General features: G+C 37.3%; 1 protein-coding gene across 3 annotated transcripts in view; it reads right to left on the bottom strand.

Annotated features, from left to right (window-relative positions):
* The window catches only part of LOC110155013 (A-kinase anchor protein 7), a 51,875-nt gene extending 29,619 nt beyond the window's left edge, over window positions 1–22,256 (bottom strand). Inside the window, exons 1-10 of one of the 3 annotated variants that reach the window (XM_055149319.1) lie at window positions 21,761–22,256; window positions 21,189–21,321; window positions 20,962–21,108; window positions 20,729–20,877; window positions 19,481–19,617; window positions 18,077–18,237; window positions 15,745–15,857; window positions 13,630–13,676; window positions 13,453–13,553; window positions 10,803–10,841 (exon numbers count right to left, since the gene is read on the bottom strand). In XM_055149319.1, the coding sequence (XP_055005294.1) occupies window positions 10,803–10,841; window positions 13,453–13,553; window positions 13,630–13,676; window positions 15,745–15,857; window positions 18,077–18,237; window positions 19,481–19,617; window positions 20,729–20,877; window positions 20,962–21,108; window positions 21,189–21,321; window positions 21,761–21,931 (1,198 nt within the window). In that variant the 5' untranslated portion in view covers window positions 21,932–22,256. The remainder of the gene's footprint in view (window positions 1–10,802; window positions 10,842–13,452; window positions 13,554–13,629; window positions 13,677–15,744; window positions 15,858–18,076; window positions 18,238–19,480; window positions 19,618–20,728; window positions 20,878–20,961; window positions 21,109–21,188; window positions 21,322–21,760) is intronic. The other 2 variants (XM_020919062.2, XM_020919070.2) reach the window with 2 other exon arrangements.
* Window positions 22,257–22,578: the final 322 nt, after the last annotated feature.

The following is a 22,578-nucleotide window of genomic DNA, read 5'->3' as shown; positions in this document are numbered from 1 at the left end:
TTTATTTATTTATTTTTATATTGTCATTGCTAATGAGTGTCTTTAGCATCTGACCAGTATTGTTATTGGAGTTCCATCCTGAGCTCGATAACCATCTTACGCAATCTGCAATGTGGTGTTATGGCTTTATAGATACGATTGTGCAGCAATATAAACTACTGATAAAATGCACTGAGGATAATTGAAAGAATACATGGGTGTATCACAGGCCTTAAGGCCTGGTCTAGGCATGGACCCCATCGTGAAATTGCAGTAATGCCTTGCTGGAGGTCTACGACAAAATAATATGGTACATGATGGAATTTCAAAGGGCTCATATTACACAGTTTTCTGATCTATGTTACGTTTCCTCATCACAAACATGTGTGAAATTGTGCTTTGTTTCATTCATACAAACCTTGCATATTTCAGCTGAGTTCTTCTTTCAAAGAGAAAACACTCTGTTCCACCTTGTGAAGAAGTGCTCCATCGTGTTTTTAAATTCAGTGGAGCTCCACTAGAATCATTATGATAAGTTTAGCCCAGGAAGTTCTGATCTCTACTGAACTAAAGGTAGAAGGTAGCCATTAACTTGAAAACTACAAGTTCGAACAGCGCATTTTGAGCTTTTGGAGATGAAAACAGACTAATAATAAAGGATTACTCAAACATGTGTGAATGAAACAAAACACAACTCCAGGTATGTTTTTGAGGACGTAACAGCTTTATGACATTGCTTAAAGCTTCCAAGAGTAAATTTTGTGTAATATAGTAATAAAAGGCAAAAATATTTCACATCACCACAGAAACGCACATACACTTGAGTAGAAGATTGGTCATGGTATTCCAAGCTCCAGGGTCCAATCTCTACATGTTACTGAAATTTCACAGTGATGCATTTCGTGGAGTCCATTACCACTTATCAGAGCGATACAGTTTAGTTTAGCAAAGATAGCCTCTTTCCCAGAATCCTCTTGTTCTTGACTGAAGGACACACATACATGCTGTGATTGCAGTCATGAGCTGCCACTTATCTGATCACAACACACCTCGTGTCGCTAATAAACCCAATAAAAACACATGCCACCTTTGGACATTTTCACACAGTTTTCTTGATGTAGTACACAGTAACTGAAAAGCTCTTGAAGGCACTCTCAGGAGCCGTGCTGATGAGTACTTGAATGAAAACAATAGCTTTTTAACCAACATTGCTGTATGAAATTGGGCGGACAAGGAGGTTTATAGGGAATTACTGACATGAAAGATGAAGATTGCGCAAATGCTACTTCACATGCCATTGCCAGCCTCTAACCCCACGTATGCATTAATCAGAGAGAACAGGGCTGGTAATTGCATGGTTCTAGTGTCACTGTTGATGAGAGCAGATTGTATATGAGTATTTGTTATGCTGTCATTATCCTTCAGTGCTAGATTCATAATTGCACATTTTGCTGGAGTGATGATGGCAAGGTAAACAAGCTCAAGCAACACCTGTTAACTACTGTAGATCCAGCAACACAACTGATAATTAATAAATTTAACTACATTTAAGGTCCTATATTACGCAACACTGACATTCTTGTGAGGTTTAAGCCATGTTGTTACCTCATCAAAAATGTTTGAGTAGTCCTGCATTATTAGTCTGTCTACATCTCTAAAGTTCAGAATGCTCTGTTCTGCCTTGTGAGGTCAGGTAGAGGTAGTGTTCAAGTTAACAGCTACCTTTTACCTTTAGTTGAGTAGAGACTGGCAAATCCAGAGCTGAAATCATCCAAATGATTCTAGTGAAGGTGTACGGAGCACAGTGGAGCACTGTTTGTATTACCAGATGAGATCACAAGGTAGAACATGGTTTGTGTGTTAAACATGTGTGAATGGAAAAAAAAAAAAAAAAAAAAAGCAACTCTATGGATGTTTTTGATGAGGAAACAACATTGTAATATCAATCAGAAAATAGCATAATATGGGTCCTTTAACCTGGTCTTTTTTTCAAATACACACAGTTTATCTTATGACCATAGATTCTAAGGGTTATGTTGACAAAAATGAATTTCTCGGTATCCCAATAATGAGAATCAGAAGATGTTTTTGCAATCCAACAGAAAACTTGCTTGTAATTATCTTAGCTGAGGTTGAAATGTGAAACAAAATTACACAATTGCAAAAAGATCACTTGTGTGTGTAAGATTATAATGCAAGTTTGTCCCATTTTTATTTTTAAATCTCCTATTTTTACAATACAAAACAACACTGATCATTTGAAATACATTGTCCTATCTGCCCTTGACCTTTACGGTCCTTTCTGTTAACAAGAAAACATGGGTTTCAGAATGGAGAAATTAGCTATTTAAAACTGAATGGGAAAAAAGTATTCAAAATGCAGGATGCTGAAATGTGTGAATATAAACATACTATACACATACATACAACCCACATTTCAATACTCAAGCAAAATGGCCTATTGTAGCCAAAGAGAAAGCAAGAAAACTCAGACATAACTATAGCTTTCAATGCACTGTAGCATTATTTATAGATTTTTTGTTGATACATTGCATAGACCACAACACCTCCTTTGTAATGTCTTACAGCAAAGAAGACAGAGCCAAAGAGGAACAATGTGGACTTTATTCAGTAAAGGCTGCCTCACACTGCCTTACCTTAGTCATAAGACAAAGCCAGAAGCAAAAGTAAAACCCACCGATTACAAAAAAATACTCAAGGCAGTTCATAAAAACTGTGCTCATTTAAAGTTTTAAATTAAAATGTGTAGGGAATTAGTTGCAAGGAAGCATATTGTGTGAATGTGTGAAAAAGAGAATATAGGGGCATATATACTATCCAGTTTTAATTGTGTCTTCAAGGCCTGCTCTGAAAATCCACTTAATATCTGACAGGAGAAATGCACAAAAGCTTTTCGGCCATTATAATGCAAATTTGATAGTACTTTGAATTAGGGCTGTGTAGGGCTGAACATTTTAAGAAAAAAAAAATGAATTAGACATTGCGATTTCGATTTCATCCACAATTTTTTTCAAATCAAGTTTTAGTGTACATGAACATTTGCAAACATCACAGAAAATTATGTCATACCAGAGTGCTGTACCAACGATTTGACGCTGGACCGTTTGCCACATTTGTTTACGTTTTAGAGAAACAAAAGTTAAAACCATATGGCTAATTTGCATAAACTATAACAGCTCGCTCCATGTGCTGCTGATGTGGTCATCTTCAATCGCACTAAAGGACACGACTCAGTGGAATATTTGTTCTTCCAGTGACAAGGGATGCTGATGATGGTGAGTCTGTACTGTGCTTCTATTGCATCGGAGATAGTTCATATTAAACTTTACACAAACACCAGGTTTACATCTTTGCTTCCTAGTGTTGTGGTGGTGAATTACTTCACGGCACATAGACCTCAATGCAGACCCATAAATAAAATGACAGCGTCAAGGAGACGATAGCAAAGTGCGCTGAGTTGACGCAGAACTATACTTTGCCCTTAAAATTGGGCTTTTTGAGCAATGCAAAAAAAAACGCAGCTTTGACACTCCTTAAATCGTGTTGTCTAAAATCTGGATTTTAGGTCCAAAACAATAGATCGTTCAGCCCTAAAATTTTTATTTTGGAAGAAGAAAGTAACAATTTCTTAATGGCATTGTGAGTTTATTTTTCCTATGTATTTGAGCAAAATTTGTCTTACCCTAGTAGATATATTGTATAAGCAGCTCTTGAGGTCAAAATAAGTCCACTGTGTGCTGTCTGCATCCAATTAGAAAACATTTTATAGTCCTATAATCAGGAATTGCGTGTTAGCATGCTCGTTATTGTTAGCATTACTGCCACACCAAAACTCCACACTGGTCTCTGAGATTTGGATGCTCAGAATGTGTAGGGTAAGTGAGGAATAACTTTGGTCCACTGCAGACCATTCTGAAATAAACTAGTTTTGTTTTTCATGTTTTCAAGAAAGTCAAATCTGTTGAGATCAAATTGAAAATGGTGATAGATGAAAACAAGTAATTATGTTTTGCTCTACTTTTGATAGAATAATTCATAGGAGCAATGAAGGTAGAAGTAATGACATCTTACAAGCTCTTGCTGCTTCCATTTGAAAAATGATGAATTTTTGAAAAAACTTCTTATTTAGAACAAGCTCAAGGCCGTTATTTAGCACAGTTTTCATGTTACATTTCGTAGAAGCTAAATCCACATGATTTATTGGCCGTAAGTCTTCCACGAGGTCGATACAAAGCATTAGTCTCAGCAGTTTCCATATATACCATTTATTTCTAATCTTGGCCTCCATACCTGGAGTTGAGTTTTATTTCATTCAGACATGTTTAACACAAACCCTACATATTTAGAAATATTTAGACAGACTAATAAGTAATAAAGGTTTACTCAAACATGTGTGAATGAAACAAAACACAACTCTAGACATGTTTTTGAGGACGTAATAGCTTTATGACATTGCTTAAAGCTTCCAAGAGTAAATTTTGTGTAATATAGGACCTTCAAATTAATCATGAATGGACTCCCATGCTCATTTGTAAATGCACTGCTTTTATGAACGCAAGCTCCACTGAACACGGAGTGCATTCACACCATAGTATTTTTCATTTCATTATTTATGCTATTCGCTTTTGGCTTCACTATTGAGTTGATGTGCTAGTGTTTGTGGTTTGGTTTTCAGGCCTTTTGCAATAGAATGTTCTTTATTCAATACAAAGCAGTGTTTCTGGACAGGCTTAGGCACATTGTATCTGACACATGGGTAACCTCGGGGCAATTTAATGCTTTTTCTAAATCTTGATCAAATACTGCTGTTTCTTTTTGCTCATTTTGTCCTTTTTCTTGGTATTACATTGTGTCATAGCTCCTTCCTGTGCCTCTTCATTTGATATAAGGCTTCAGTTGCTGTCTGTTTAATGTCACTGGTCATTTTCAAAGCCTGCCTTGTTCTCACTATTACCCATTCACTCTTTATTTACTGGTCTTAGAATGTCAAGATTATTTAGTTAATGGATAATCGTGATTATTCAGATCACAATATAAAGAAGAAATTCGTAAGAAATAAAACGTAAAATTTGGTCTTTTCAGTTCAATCTACCCTCCAAAAAGGTAAACTGAAATGTAAAGTGCTTTTTGGCACTACATTTATGCTACATTAACTTTAGCATTTCAAGTTTGATTTTACAAAACTAGGCAAATACTAGAGGAAAGGTAACGGTGAAAGATGAAAGGTGCACTATGTAAGTTTTTGGTTGGGGGTCCATCATCTACTTGTTTCTATGGAGATGTCATTGCTGCCTGGAATGTTTTACAGCAGCTCATGGGCTAAGTGTGGCCCCCAAGATAATTTTTACTGGCCCAAGACAATTTCTAAATTCTATTGTTTGTGGCCCGCAGATTGAACTACAATGCCCATAAAGCATTGCTGCCTATAGCACCAATTGGGCCTCGCACCCAAGATTTTATAACTTTGACCCCAGCTCCAATTGAATTTGAGACCCCTGTTTTACAGTATGACAAAAAAGTTCTACCTTACATTTATTAAATTAGAGGATATTTTATAGCTAAGAAATACCTACAAAAACAGGGCGAGGTTGCCTCTCCACAGATCTGACCTGTAACTTGGTCTGGATTGGACACCAGGAAGACCATAGTGTGAAAAATTCCAGACAAAGCAATAACATCTCCATGGAAAAAAGCATTTGACAGACCCTCCAACAGAAAAGTTACACAATGCACCTTTAAATTTAATTAATGATTTTTGTTATGGTGTGAATAATTGTATAACCATTAAATTGTGATGTTTCTTCTCACAATAACAGTGAAACTAACAATGGATAAGACGACATCCCTTCGGTAGTCCATCTCATTCTCTTTTCCATCTCACTCTGTTGTGCTTAATCATGCTGGCTGCCTTGTCTCCAGACCCTCTCTCCTCTCCTCTGTCCCTGGGCCTGTAATCTGGGCCTGACCCTGGCTGTAGATCCTCTTAGCCTCGAGCTCACTTACACACAGGCTGCAAATACCCTGCTCTCAATGTGTGAGGGACACTAATCTTTGGCAAACCCTACAACAGACCATTGTTGATGCCCGCAGTCATTTTAAGGGAAAAACAGCCATTTTAAAATGCACTATGTCAAACGGTGAGACTTGTTACAGTTCCAAATAAACACTATTGTATCTGATGTTACTGTCTTAAAGGATCAATATTACGCCATTTTCTAAATTATGTTATAATGTTGTTTCCTCATGACAACCATACCTAGAGTTGTGTTTTGTTTCATTCACACATTTCCTAACACACAAACCATGCATATTTAGACTGAGTTCTTCTCTCAAACTCAAAACACTCTGTTCCACCTTGTGATGTCATGTGGTATACAGCAAGTGCTCTGCTGTTTTTTCAAAATCCATACATCTTCACTAGAATCATTTAGGGAATTTCAGCCCTAGAATTGCCTGCTGAAGTAAAAAGGTGGCTATTAACATGAAAGCTATACAGTCCCTGACAAAAGTCTTGTCGCTTATCCATTTTGTAGAAACAAAAGCTTATAACCTGACTTTAAATTAATCGATTGGTTTTAGAAATGTCTCATATGAAAGCTAAAACCCTCCCAAATTATGCTCAATATACTAAAATAAATTTGCTTCACTGAAGAAAGATTGATCATTTAATGAACACAGGAAGGTCAGATTTTGGCAAGACAAAAGTCTTGTCGCCTTGTCATATGATGCAGCCAATCCTAGATTACAGCCTCACCTGTGATCAGTTACTGATCAATCAATTAGTGGGTGTGTATAAAAAGAACCCCAGCACACAAAAACAACTGCAACTTGACCTCTGACAACATGCCTAAGATCCACCCTGAGACCAAAGCGTTAATTATCAAGAGGCTGAAGACCAGATCCACTGCTGAGGTGCTGACACCTTCAATGTGTCTCAGCGTCAAGTACAAAGAATAAGAAAAAGATCTGAAATGACTGGAGATGTTTTTGACAAGCCCAGGTCCGGCAGACCCCGCAAGACAACTGCTCGGGAGGACCATTTGTTGATTCGAAAATCCAAGGCCAGCCCCTTTTCCACTGCAGCAGAGCTCCACCAGGCCTGGTCACCTCAAGTCCCTGTGTCAACCACAACAGTTTGTAGAATTCTGTCTCGAAATGGCCTCGATGGTCGAATCAGTGCACAGAAACCAGCACTAAACAAAAGGCAATTAAAAAATCGTGTGGCACTTGCCAAGTCCCACAGCCTGCTAAAAGGATGGACACTGGAAAAGTGGCAGAAGGTGGATTTCTCAGATGAATCCTCAGTTGAATTACATCACAGCTGCCGCAAATATTGCAGGAGACCTATTGGAGCCCGCATGGATCCAAGATTCACCCAGAAAACAGTCAAGTTTGGTGGCGGAAAAATCATGGTCTGGTGTTACATCCAGTATGGGGGTGTGCGAGACATTTGCAGGGTGGAAGGCAATATCAATAGCCTAAAATATCAAGAAGTATTAGCTACCTATTACATTCCCAACCATAAAAGGGGTCAGATTTTGCAGCAGGATGGTGCTCCATCGCATACTTCTATCTCTACATCAAAGTTTTCTCAAGGCGAAGAAGTGCTCCAGGACTGGCCAGCCCAGTCACCAGACATGAACACCATTGAGCATGTCTGGGGTAGAATGAAAGAGGAAGCATGGAAGGCAAAACCAAAGAATCTTGATGAACTCTGGGAGGCATGTAAGACGCTTTCTTTGCTATTCCTGATGACTTCATGAACAAATTGTATGAATCATTGTCGAACCGCATGGATGCAGTCCTTCAAGCTCATGGAAGTCATACAAGATATTAAATATGGATCTCACAGCACCTCTATTTAATTCACTGACGTTATGCAACATATTTTTGTATTTGAAGTAAATTATTTGTTCAATTTTCTGTAGGCGACAAAACTTTTGTCTTGCCAAAATCTGACCTTTCTGTGTTCATTAAATGATCAATCTTTCTTCAGTGAAGCAAATTTATTTTAGTATATTGAGCATAATTTGGGAGGGTTTTAGCTTTCATTTCTAAAACCAATCGATTAATTTAAAGTCAGGTTATAAGCTTTTGTTTCTACAAAATGGATAAGCGACAAGACTTTTGTCAGGGACTGTAGGACATCACAAGGTGGAACAGAGCATTTTGAGTTTTTGGAGATGTAGACAGACTATGTAGCAGTAATAATGTGTGAATGAAACAAAACACAACTGCAGATAAGTTTTTAAGGACGTAACAACAATATAAGACCTTTAACATAAAAAACTCATGAAGTCGTTCATTGAAAATGCTTTGCAGTGGTCCAAAGTTATTCCTCACTTATCTTATACATTCCACGCATCCTAATTATTAACTACAATGAGAATTTCACAACTTTCAAAAGCCAGTGCAAAGTTCTGCTCTCACTGTAATGCTAACAGCAACTACCCTGCTAACAGTGCACATCCTGATAAACAATAAAATGTTTTATAACAACATGCAGACAGTAGACAGCTGACTTACCGTGACCTCAAGAGCTGTTTATACAATATATCTGTACTGAGACAAGAGAAATTTTGCTCAAATACATGGGAAAAGAATGGTTACAGGGCTTTTAAATAACAAATCAGAGCTACATTTGAATACAGAAAGATGTCACAGCTGGAGAAATTGTATTTTATTGGATTTCTTCATATTTTGTCTTTTACAGTTCTCAGTTCTGTGAATTTGTTGTTTTCATTCATTTTCAATATATCTCCCACCTCTATATTCACATTTAAGTAGAAGAAAAACTGTTTTAAATAATATTGTGTCAAACTTTGAACTTGTCACAGCTATAACTATATAGACAGACATAACTGCTGGACCTAGGAATAAAATATGAACGAGTGCCATCATTCCACTACCACAATTAGAGGCTTACTAGAAGGGCTAAACTGTGTAAAGGATTACATAGAGGGCTTCTATGGTCTTCACATTTAATAGGCCCCAGCTTTATTGCCATATAGGGTATTCTTATTCATGAACAACAAACAGAAAACCTATTAGTACAACGGAGACTGAGACGCTTGTTTGAACAGATGTGCATTGATTTTTCATTTCATCTGGATCATTACGGTCCATATGATTTTGTAATGGGCATTTCTGGACTTGAATGGTCATTTCACAATTCATCGACTTGTGTTCCTGTGAGATCGACTACTCTGAAAAATAAAAACTCTTTTCAATTAAACTGACATGCTGTATCTATCCACACCACAGAAACTAGTAGTTCACATGCTTGCTTCCTATTGATTTGTGGCTCAAAAAACCCATCTCTATGCCTGTGTAGAGAAAAATTTTAAATGTTCAATTTCCGTTTTTCCTTTTAGCGCGTGTTGCTGTTGGACACATCCTGTGATAAGTAGCTTGTCTAGCAGCACTTCACTTGGCTAATTAACTGGAGGAACCCCCAATGGACGCTTCCATTCACTTTAATTATTCTCTGCTGAGCACTTTGGGTTAGGCCTAATGAAAAACTATTAATACATATGGATTGAAAAAACTACAGAGCTACAGAATTATTTCAAGATAACTGAATACAACAACAACATCTCCTATAGACTGTACTTGTAGTTGTGCCCCGGTGTTGTAAAACTGAAACATTAAAATATCAAAATGTTAACAATTTTGTCTGTTTATGTTGAGAAGTGTATGTAGATCTGTCACAATAAAAAAAAATGTAATCATGATATACTGCTACAGGGAAATACTGAAACTACTTTATGCCCCTGACACAAAACAGGTTTATCGAAGTAAACCACTTTTCAGACCAATGAACCTTTTTAAACCAAGTGCCTGAGCTGCAATAAATAAATAGCAGAATGAACTAATAATTAGCCATAAAGGTTATTTATTCTACATCTACAGCTTCAATCTTATCATAGTATGGAAATATAGCTAAAATCTCCCCATCATACACATGATAATTATTGAGACCCAAAAATTATTGTTATTATAAGTAGATATAGTAATATAATTATTGTGACAGGCCTAAGTGTGTGTAAGTGTGCTTGTGTGTGTGTGTGTCTGTGTGTGTGTGCGTGTGTGTGCATGTGTGTCCAAGCCCCATTTACAGTAAGTGCATATAAGTGTGAGGTGCACTATTGTCTGTAAATACCAGGAGGTCATGGCTGGGGCGTCTCCATCCACAATAGTTTTATCACAATTGTACAGCAAATGGAAAGGTCAGAGAAGCGGGAGCTTTATAAACCCTTTGTATATTCCTCAGAGCAGTTAAAGTCTAAGCGCTGTGAAATGCATGGCAAGTGGAGAACACAGCAGACGCCACGGCACATACCTGTGTTTACATTAGTGCCACATTAGCGCTGAGTAGTTGGTGGAAAAAGGAGAAGATACACAGTGGCCTGCCAGTGACTCTTAACTCATGCCACAAGTCTAAACACACATGGACAGAGCATTTTTCCTGAATGCTGTGAGCTTTTTATGGAGAGGAGAGAGTTGTACAGCACAGTGTTGCCCAAATACAGTGTGGGGGGTGTGGGAGCGATGGATTATGTTGTACATGGGATTATTGGATTAATACATCGACAGAGATCAGAAAGTGTCCACTGTGCAGAGGGAGTATGAACTCAGCAAGAATCAGATCAGCCAGCTGCCAGTGCCAACACACAGGAGAGCTCAACCTGAACATAGCAGCACAATATGGTCACATAATATGGTCTGTGGAATGAATTATACTATAATGTTCATTTTGCTTTGTATATTGTGACATGTGCTTATATTAGTCATTGACTAACCTTTGGCCAATTGTTGTGCAAGATCCAACCACAAGATTCCTATGCATAGAAAACCATACAGCTATTAAAATCAAACATTATTTGCTCACAACCCAGTGCTATCCAGTCAATAAGATCTGAACCTTTTCTCTATCAAATAATGACACTGATATTGTCCATTGCTTTCATTATTCATCATTATCACAGACCAGGAGCTATTACAGTTTACTGCATTTTACTGTATAAATGCATCTCTACTTTGTTCCAAGTTTCTAAACCGGGCAGTGAATAAATATGGATCAGTCTTGTAATGTGTATAATAGTGAAAGCACAGTAGGTTGCCGGGCAACCATTCAAGGTCCTGATAGTCAGCTATGCTGAATGACTTTTGTCTTTATTCTACTTTTTATCTTATCTAACAAAAGGAGAGCCTGGCCTGTCAATATATTTTGGGGGTGTTTATTTATCATGTGGGAAGTTTCTTTACAATAGTGGGAAGATCTGCCTTATTTTTATGTAATAAAGTAAGATTTAGGTAAGATCTGAGGTGTTGATTTACTGGAATTATTCTGTTTTGTGTCAGTAGCATAAAGCAAATTCAACATTATTACTGTTTATTGCAGTATTTTTTGTAATATATCATGCTTCAAAATTACTTATCATGACAGCTCTACTACTATGCCATAGAGAATATTGATGTATTTCAGAAGTCCCCACACAAACAGCCTGTTGAATGATTCTGTGTTTACTGCACGCAGCAGTGCACAGTCATATTACATCTGTGCATCATTCATGTTAGTTTGAATGTGAAAAGCACTTGTGAAAAACACCAGCTTTCTGATGGTGACAAGTGAAAGGAAAACATGTCTGATGTATCTCACTCCCACACACCGCTGTCAGGCTTTGTCTGTGCACACGGCTCACTGATCCATAACATTGTGACAGCCTGCTCCACGTACGCAAAGAACGCAAGCTATTAAAGTCACAAGGACCGCCTAATGCACTTCTCAAGCAAGGAGGTCCTAGACATGATGCGTCTATGGCAGTCAAAACATATCTAGTAACACAAAATTTGATACTATTAATGCTGGTTTTGACAATTTTGAGTATTTAGAATTCACATGCATTTAGGAGGCATGTGCATAGCTTTAGAACTGCTGTTTCAGATGACAAAGTCAAGTCACTCTGGCCTCAAAGAGATATATAGCTATGTAAATCTTTTTTCCTTGCTCGCTATTGATAAAGTTTTTACAATTTTTACTTTTTTTCCCCTCAAACAAATTTTAGTTGTTGTTTTTTTTACATGAAATAAAAATAATGACCTGATCATTTTTCATACATTTTCATTTTATTAACATTAATTACTATTTACAGTTATTGTGTCGGTAGATCATTTAGAGGGCTTTTATACTCTTCATTTTTAATAGGTCCCTGCTTTATTGCACTACTGTGTATTCTTACTCATGCTCAGAACAAACAGAAAGCCCATTAGTAAAACAAAGGCTGTGACGGTTGTTTGAACAGATGCGCATTGAGCCTCCATTTTATCCTGATTATGCACGATTTGATTTAGTAATGAGCAATTTTGGCCTTTCATTTCACAACTCATCAGACTGTTCTACCATAAGATCAACCATTCTGAAAACAAAGCCTCTTTTCAATTAAAATAACATATCTATACACACCACCTAACAACAGTTATTGCAAAAACAAGCCACAACACATTTGCTATCATCACTCGCTTCCTATTGATACTTTGCAGCTGATGTCATCAACATTCCCTGGGTGTGTGCTAACTATAGGCACTGCCCTGTCTGAAGCTTTGTTGCTCAAAACAAAGCTCAGATTAAAGTATATTTTAACACAATCTTACCAGAAAGAGTTAATTTAGATGGGACTACAACAGGTGAGCCGATTTGTGCTAAACACACTCTTAAACATATAAGTACAGTCACAAGATAGGACCATGAACACTACTGATCACAGGCTCCTAAAAATGTGTGGTTTAATTCAATTTTATGTTGTTTTTTTCCCCTAGAGTTTTCAGACTATCTAAAAACTTGTTTGTTAATGTTTGCTAATGTGTGCACTATGGCAACTGCTGGAATTTCTTTATAGAAAATACATACAGAAACCCCCAGCCTGATGTTACTGCAAAGTATCAATTAATTGTAGCTCTGAAAAAAACAACTCTCTTCCTGTGTAGAGTAAAAAAACGAAAGCTTCAAACTAACTATTACAGCGAGTCATCTTATAACCCAATTACCACATCTCAAAGCATTTTTAGCTCACTGGCCACTCGGCTGCGGATAGGGCTATTTACCGCTCAAATTGGCAGAGTGGAGGTTGCTCAGTGGGCAGCGATGTCCTAAATGCTAATGAACACCAACTTTCCCCTGGCGTTAATTAGCCCCAGTTTTGCTCCTCTTTCCCAAACACATAAAGGCTATTAGGCAGACTAAAATAAATGAGCAAACTGTTACGCTATCAGCCAGAAGCAAATTAAAACACACTTTATAATGAATGAAAGCTGTTCCTCTTGATGTGGTTGTGATACTGTAACACTTGATCTGTGGACATATTGCTCCCTCTAGTGGCTAAACTGGCAATGTACAGCACATGCCATGGCTTAGAAATAAAAGGCAGCAGTTATTCTTGGTGTATTACTAACCAAGTTGCAGTGAGGTCTCCGTGTGGTAGTATCCATCCTGTTGCTTCTTTTTCAACATGGAACAAAGATCAACACTCTCAACTGGCTGGTCTCCAAAAAATCTGCAACAATATAAGATACTCACGCACTGAACATAAAAATATAAATAAAAAAAATTTATTACAAAAATGAGCTTACCTTTCTGAGTAGTCAGAGTAAAGTGATGGGTCCACACGTTTAATGCCCTATAAAAGAGAGTAACACTTTTATCTACTATACATGAAACTCAGATTTTTGGGGAAAAATTATTAATTTCTCATACAAAAGTGCACTATGTATGTTTTCTGCTAGGGGGCAGAAAACATACATAATGTCTCGTCTCTCAACAGATCTCAACTGGATAGGTTTAATGCAATACTGTGGAACATTCAAGGTAAACAATAACATCTCCATGGAAACAAGCAGGTGATGAACCCTCCACAAGGAAAGTCACATAGTTGTGCTTGTACAAAGAACCCTGAAGTATCTTATCTTCTATTTAATCTTAAAAACAAGATGGCACAACAAGCTACATTGTTTTTGACTGTAATAAGCATTGTACTCAAAGTAGTATGTTCAGTTTCTGTTTTGATGAGAAAACAACAATACAATAGACAGACAATAGACAATTAAATTATTTTATTGCACTATAAAAATTTCTCCATCCACTTTAAAACTGACCTCTATGCTCTTGCTTTCTCCATTCCACCACAAAATGAATGCAACAGTTGCCCTTTCGCCTGTTGTCATAAACTATCAAACAATACACTCCTAGTGCCTTGACATTTTTAAATGGAGAATGTCGTCAGCAGCACATTGGTTTTTTTTTAATAACTAATAGATTTGCACACGTACTGTCTAGACGTGATAAATCCATTTTTCACATTTGTGTCTTTTTGTGTCTTATCTGACAGCAGGCGGCAGAGGACAGAGACAGGAAAGAAAGATGGGGGCGACGTGTTCCAGAAGGTCACCAGCAGAGCACCCCAGGGAAGTTAAAATAGACTGACTGGAAAGTGTACTATAAGTAAAGTTATCATATAAAGGTAGTACTGAGACAAGGATACTAATTTTAAGTATCAATAATACAATAAAAAATAAATCATATTATAGGACAAGAACCTTTCTTGATCTATACCAGAAGAGAACTATAGTGTAAGACGGTGGAATATTATAGAAACCAGGGCTGTAGTCGACTAAAATAAATTCTTTGTTGAGTAAAAAACATGCCCTGCTGATTGATTAGTCGACTAAAGGGAAAAGTGGCATAAAAATAGTTAAAACTTTTCAGTTCAAGACCTGACCATGTGTCACAATCTCATGCAAACAGCTCTCACAAGACTACAACCACACTGTTTATACAGATGTACTTGGTATTTACATGTAAACTGCAAATTAAACTCATGATTCACTCCCAAATCTTAAGTTAACTCATTCCACTCTTGTGCTGTCACATATACATCTTGACATTCTACATAAAATAATCAGTTAGCTAATAAAAATTTTGGTCAACTAACATATTGCTGACAGTTTAATCAACTTAGGGTGGACTCACACTAGTACTTTAGAACTGTGACCAAGCATGGATCGGCCCTAAAGCGCGGTACATTTGTCCAGTGTGAGCACAATCGAACCGTGCCATTGGGACTTTACCCCGGTTGGAGGAGGTGGACCAAAGCAAGGCACGGTTGGTAATGTACGCACATACGCACAACTTTACTATACAAGCCCGGCTGTCCTCACTCCTCCTCCTGTCCTTGTCTCCGTCTGTCTTTACTCTTCCGCGCTGCTATTATATCCATGACCAGACAGAGGAGTGTGTAGCACAGCAGGACTCATATCTGACTCACTATTTAATAGATATTTCATGCCACTGGACTTATTTTCTCCGCTAAAAGCGTTAGCTCTGCTACGCGACACGTAAACAAACAGCGCCGTGTGCTGACGTCATCAGCTGTGGCCCGGTTTGGTTGTGCAAGTGTGAGTGTGGGCCATAGAATTCTACGCAATTGTGCTTGAGTATGGCACGGTTCTAAAGTCCTAGTGTGAATGTGCCCTAAATGACAAAAGTCTCTAATAGAAAGTAATGTTATCTTGGGTTAAAATCACAGTGTACTGTTTAAAAAGGAGTGTTTTGTTATCATTGTGATATTGAAACCAGTATTAAGCCTTTTTCTTGATTATTAATATCAAATCTGAAATCTGAGTATGGTGAGAACACTAACTGCAAGTGTGTGAATGTGTGCGTGTGGGGGGTGACGGGGGTGGGGTTACCTGTGCTCTGATTTGAGGTGCACGGGACAGCTTCATAATGGTGAGGTGAGGATCGAACCCACGGCAGTCTCCCTCAAGAAGACCCTGCTCCTCAAAACGACTGCGTAACAACTCTAGAACGCAAAACATTAGAGTATAGAGAATTAACATTTTCATTGAAAAAATATCTGTCATTTCTGAAATAAAACAAAATTTAAATGACTCCTCAGGGCATACATTTAATTAGGTAAAACCAAGGTGGACTGATCAAAAGAGGCTTGTACAGTGAATCAGTTGATTATTAATATGGTGATTTTTTTATGCCAGAACTGAAATGAAAAATCCACCAACTGCAACTGATTGATTTTGACTGACCAATTAGAATTGGTAATATCAAAAAGCACTCATCAAGAACAGTTAATCAAGTCTAGTGGGAATCATAAGGAATTGAATATTGAACAGGTAACTCATATTGAAATGATGAATAACCTTGGATCTCAATACAACGGTGAAGCTGCTTTAAAAAAAAAAAAAATTAAAATCCACTCAAGTTGAACTGGAGCATTATTTCTCTTATTCAATCATAAAAAAGACAAAGTAGAGCTATGCAATTAATCACATTTTAATTGAATTGGGATGTTAGACTTAGACAAACTTTATTGATCCACAAGGGAAATTATTTGGACACAGTAGCTCACCAAACCATTTTTCTATTCTATTCTAACCATCCAACCATTTCTATTCGTAAATGATCCGCTCGGGTCCTCTGTCAGAGTTCAGACTTTGGAGGAATGAATGTAACTTTTGTGTATTAAATGGCAGAGATTAAAAGTCTGTCTTTCTTATGTTCAGGGAATTAATGTTAAAACCATTTTCATTTGTATTTATAAGGCAACATAAAAGTCACTGAAAATCCTTACAAGGGGAAAAAGATCACATTTTTGCCATATCACTCAGCCCTGAAGCAAAGTAAATGGGGGAAGGCACGTGGAAGTCTATGGACAGATGTGATTAATGGCTGTTAAGTCCTGCACATGTACAGTAAAGGGCTACAACACACTGATAGCGAGCAAGCCACCACACACGCACAAACTCCAACACACATAAGCCAATGAGCATTACATGGAAAACCACAGTGATATTTTTAGTACCAAAGAGAAAGGTTAGAAAAAAATCAATAACAATGGAGAAGGAGAGGAGACTCAGACTTATTAGAGCCTTATCCTGACTTTGCCCCTAAGACCACAACAGAAATGGAAACTTTCTATTCCCCAGTACTGTCTCAACTATCACAACAAACTTTTGGATCTAAGAGGGGAAATTGCAATTTAGATTCAGAAGTTGTACTGAGCATCAAACAGCACATCTTTACTTTGTGATATCACCAGTAATTAGGTAGAAATATGGGCCCTGTAGCTGTCGACTTATAGTTTATTACATTTCACATTAATTCAGGCTCTGAGATAAAACAACATTTGGAATTTGTTTAGCTGTCAAACAAATGCCAAATATGAGAATCTGAATATTTAAAAACACTGTAGCTTTAGACGAGAAAATCCAAATTAGTGTCAAATCAAAACAGGCTGCTGACAATAATGTAGAGAAATGTTTTATGCTTCCTGAACACCAAGAAATCGGTTAGTTCTGTACAAGAATGGCAGATTGTAAATATCTTAATTTGGCTGACGGTGGCAACTGGCAAGGGGGAAATAAGGTATTAGGTAAATGTGCTTATTTTTCAGAGCATTATTGTGAAAGTAATGAGGGCAAATCCTCTTAAAAATGTGGGTTTAATGTTTTTAGCCAAAGGCACAAAATGCAAAAACATGCAAATCTGTAGTGCATAAAACAAAGGTCTAATGTTTTTTTTTTATATCTCACAAAGCAAATGGTAGAAATAAAACACTCAAATAGACATTATTTGGCAAAATCCACTTGTACTAAAGGCATTTTAACAGCGCCAAATGTTCTTTAATATGGCCTGTTTTTTAAAAAAGTGACCTATTTCAGCTGGCTCAAGGACAGATGTGAGGATAAGTCCACATTTAAACTTCAAAAAGTGAAAGGTAATAACAGTAAAAGCCATATAAAAGCACAAAATCATCTTCACAGTCTCCTAAAGCTATCTAATCTAGTGAAAGCTTGCCAGATAAAAGCATGTACCCTCTACTATAAGAATCATGTCCTTAGTAATGTCTCCTCAGATGACCCCTAGGTTGACCCCACCATCTTCCAGGATACCACAAGAGCCCAATTACATTATCATCTCTTATTCATCATTAAAAACATGCACTCACAAGGATGAAGCAAAAATCATATTAAATTAACTAAAGGGAAAAAACAAGTTACTAACCTGCCAAGCTTTCCAGTGTATGTCTGTGTTCTCCAGGGGCCAGCCCAATAAACACCACCTCCTTCCTGAAATGACCGATGCCGGAGAATGGCAGCACCAAGCCCCGCCCACCCAGCAGCTCGGCCAATGAGGGCTCTACCGCGGCCAGCACGGTCGCCGCCCTAAAAGGAAGTATACACATGAATAATATGCCCAATGCACTGTGCTCATCCCTGCACATTATAATCCTGACTTCCTTCGCTCTCATATTACATAACAAGAGCATCGAGTGATTAGTGATGGCAAAATCTTCTGCTTGATGTAGATTAAGTATTATGTATCAGCACATCGGACATGTTCCACAGATTATCCAGATGAGTCGATATAACTGAATGATACCAGGGATTTAGGAAAGTATAATTTTCTATTCATGAGTCAATACATACATCTGGGTATTACAGTGCTCTTCCTTTAAGATGTACAGAACCATGCAGAAGGCAAGGATTGATTTTCCTAACTTTTAACCTTTGTCAGAAACCTAGGCGTGCCATGATAATTACTATATTGATTTATCCTTCAATACATGAAAGCTTGGGATCAATATTTATTGCACGCACATTTTCTTTGCACTAGTGGAGAATTTTGGGTTATTTTTTGGCTATAGGATAAGGATTAAGCCGTAAAAAGGTTGAATTAATAACTAAGATTCTTTACAGATGCAAACTAAGAACTAAAGTATTTCATTTTGCTCCTAATTTATTACAACTCTTCATTTTTAACAATATTGTGGATTTAAAAAGATATATATTATTTACTTCAGCAATATATCACATTTCAAATTTTGTTATTGTGACAGGATTTGCATCTGGGCAGAGACAGTACTTTGCTCTTGATTTGAGATGTAGAAGACCATGCAGAAGGCAAAGATTAAATTTTCTTGCTTCTAACTTTTGTCAGAAACCTATTATTCAGAAAACGCTATCACACAATAGTACAGACACATAGCCCAGACCTAGACTAAATGATCTTGTTGAGTGCTTTTGATACAATATATTAAACAATGGTTATGAGTTTGACATGCAAATTACTTCCGTTTCTTTGATTTGCTTTTCACAATAGTAGGCAATTTCACAATATGTACGTTTAGAACCCTGGTGTGGAAAACAATTGAGTGTATTTATTGCTTTCACTGTTTGATGCAAGCTGCAATACAAGTAAATTGCACCCTCAAGAGCTTCTATGAAAGAGGATAAACAGCTTCAGCTTGATTAGGGTAATTAGTGACTGTGGATTTGCATACCGTAGCACAAACACAAAACTTTGCTTGAATAGTTTTTCAACATAATTTGAACTGCAGCTATCACAACATCAATTGAGGTATTCTTAATAGTACGGTTAATGGCGTAATTGTAGGTGTGAACTTACAGGTCGACTTGCTCCTGGTTGGCGAGATGAGTGACTAATAATGTTATGTGTAGAGAGGGGATTGGGATCATGGCTTTGGACAGTTTGGGCTCTTGCTGTAGAACTGCCTGTTGGACCTCTGCCACTGCAGAGCTTATCTGTCATTAAAAAAAACCATGAGGTTCATCACATGTTAAAAGATTTGTGCTTCTTAAAGGGCCTATATTACGCAATACTGCCTCCTGTGAGCTTTAAGCCATGGTCTAATGCCATTACCGCCTCAAAAACATATCTGTAGTTGTGTTTTGTTTCATTCACACATGTCTGAGCAACCCTTTATTATTAGTCTGTCTACATTGCCAATGCTCAAAATGCTCTTGTTATGAAGCCGTAGGTTTCAAGTTAACAGCTAACTTTTAGTTCAGATTGGCAATTCCAAGGTTGAAATTATCCAAATGATTCTAGTGAAGGTGTATGGAGTTTAAAAACACAGTGGAGTATTTCTTGTATTACCAAATTACATCACAAGGTTGAACAGTGTTTTCTGTTTTAGAGAAAAAAACTCAGCCCAAATATGCAGGGTTTGTGTGTTAAACGTGTGAATGAAACAAAGCACAATTCCAGCTTGTGAGGAAGAAACAACATTATAACACGGATCAGATGTTAGCGTAACAGTAGAGGCCCTTTAACTAAAGTACTTCTTACACAGGAGAGAAAAAGGCATTATGTACAGAGAAAAACACATGATCGATAGATAGCGAGTTAAAGAAATCAATGACCGATGAAAGAACCCAGTGGTCAATGTACATTAGGCTTTTGCCAGCCTCCAGCATCAGGTAATGGAAAATCAAGTGTTCCTTCCGTAAAATGTTTCTCTTTAAGTACAGAACTAACTGTGACCTAAAATCAATCTCTGAACAGATCAATGTCTTCAAGTTAATTAATTTAAAACACTATCTTCTTATGCTTAGTGCTCCTAGATAAAAAAATTAAAATAAATTAGCTGAACATAATTGGCCTCCTCTATTCAAGAACATTTACATGAATCAATAGATCATAAACTGTCTATCCAATTAAAAGTGTTTTCTGGTTGATAAATACTTTTTGCCACTGATGTGGTGTTTTTTGTTTTTTTTTTACTTGACTTTTTCAATTGTGACACGTGTTATACTGCAGTCTATAATATTTAATGGAGATGAAGGGACAGTCATTTCTTATAACGCAATAAGCTCCTCATATTCTACAATCAAAAAGTCAACCAACTCTCACCTGTGGGTTAGTGATGCGGATGGAGACGAAGTAGTTTGGTCTTTTACTTTCCTTCTTTTTCTTCTTTTTGCCTGCGTCTTCTTCACTGTCTGCTCGCCCTCCAATTTCTCCCCTCTTTCTTTTCTTTAGTTTGTCATTTGTGTTTGTAACTGAAATTTAAAATAAGTTTTACATATTAATAATCTTTTACGGTTTACTAGAGTTAACCCTATAAATAAGAAACAGAAACCTACATCCCAATTCCTTCCATGAGGTTGGGCTTGTCAAAGCAAATGGAAGCTCAGACATAAGAGTGTCCAGCGGTTCATCTGATTTCATACTTTTCTTTAGTTTTTTCTTTTCCCTCCACATCTTCCTTCTAGTCTTCTTATCCTTCAGACCTGATGAAAACAAAACATATCAACAGCACATATTTAGCAATTCAGATAATGTCTGAGACCCTCCTCCATGACTGAAATACCTTTAGTTTGACATTTGACATTGACAGCTGCTTCCCCTCCACCATCATCATCCTCCTCCTTTGTGGGAATTGCTGAGATGTCCTTACTTGCTGTGACATTTGCGGGTAACATGCCTAACATAAATGGGTAAGTCTGTGAATAAATGAACAAAATTAGCATTAATAATATTTATATAAGTACGCATATGCAGATTTGACCTTGCATCTGTTCGGACTGCACAATTTTGGGAGAGAAATCAAATTGAAACTGCGATTAAATCTGCGACGTAAGTTTAAAAAGAAGAATTCTGAGTGCATATTGTGAACAACTCATGTGAGAGAAGACCGAAATATGAATTGTTAAACTAATACAAGATAAAGACTGTTTTAATCTACAGGAACAACCACATTTTCTTATGAAAGCAAAAATACAGGGCATTTTGTCCTTTGTATGAGTTAGTAATATTATCTAAAAGTGCAACCTGAAAAGCGTCAACTAATTTCAATTTCGATTCGACTGCAATATATTGTGCAGTCCTACTATGTGTGGATTTTTGCTGCACAAAAGCGTAAGTAATAGTTTTAAAACATACCTCCAGTCCAAACCGGTGAGTTGTCACGTTACTCTCAGAGGCTGTATTGCACCAAATCGTAGTAAAACGGTGCAACTTCAAATATTCTTGTATACTATTGAGTCTTTTAAACTTCTGAAAATGTTTTAAATACGTCCAGCTACGGCTCCAAAAGACGCGACAAACTAGCATGACACCAGCACTAGCTCAGAGCTGCAAAAGTCTTCACACACCCATAGCAGTTGTGATAAAAATCTGCAGCCAGTGTTGTCACCTGTTGGAATGAATCAACACTTCAGCAAATCTAGGGAGCTTGTTAGCAGTTAGCTCCGGATTAGCGGTCTTGACTCGTGACTGGTTATGTAAACTCTAAAACAATCCCAAAATATACTGTTGACAGTAAATATATGGATACATTCCTTCAGATTACAACATATGGTTGGAGCAGCTGAAAAAGGAGCCTCGTGTTTGTAAACAATCCCATACTTCCGGTTTCTACATCGTCTGTTTTATCATTTGCGGTGGTGAAGAAGCAATACTGCCACCTGCCGAACAGTGGCGATAGCAGCTCATTTTAATCCTTCGCCACGTGAAAAAAATAATCCTCTAGCAGGAAACAAGAACACGCATCTGCATAGGAGAGAAGCGGCTGCAAAATGTATCGAGTGTAATTTTTTTCTCTAAACCACATTTTAGGTCACCTTTAAATGCACCTTTTGCATTTTTGAGGAGAAAAATTGCCCTGTAGCCTACTATTTATGCCTTGGTATTTTTCCTTGTTGTTTATGTATTAAGATGTATAACAAGAAAATAGTCTATAGAACTGAAAAACAAAACAT

Source organism: Boleophthalmus pectinirostris, unplaced genomic scaffold (assembly GCF_026225935.1).
Source record: "Boleophthalmus pectinirostris isolate CB_2022bp ecotype Guang Dong unplaced genomic scaffold, ASM2622593v1 HiC_scaffold_13, whole genome shotgun sequence".
Taxonomy (NCBI): Eukaryota; Metazoa; Chordata; class Actinopteri; order Gobiiformes; family Gobiidae; genus Boleophthalmus; species Boleophthalmus pectinirostris.
This window is presented reverse-complemented; position numbering and strand designations above follow the sequence as displayed.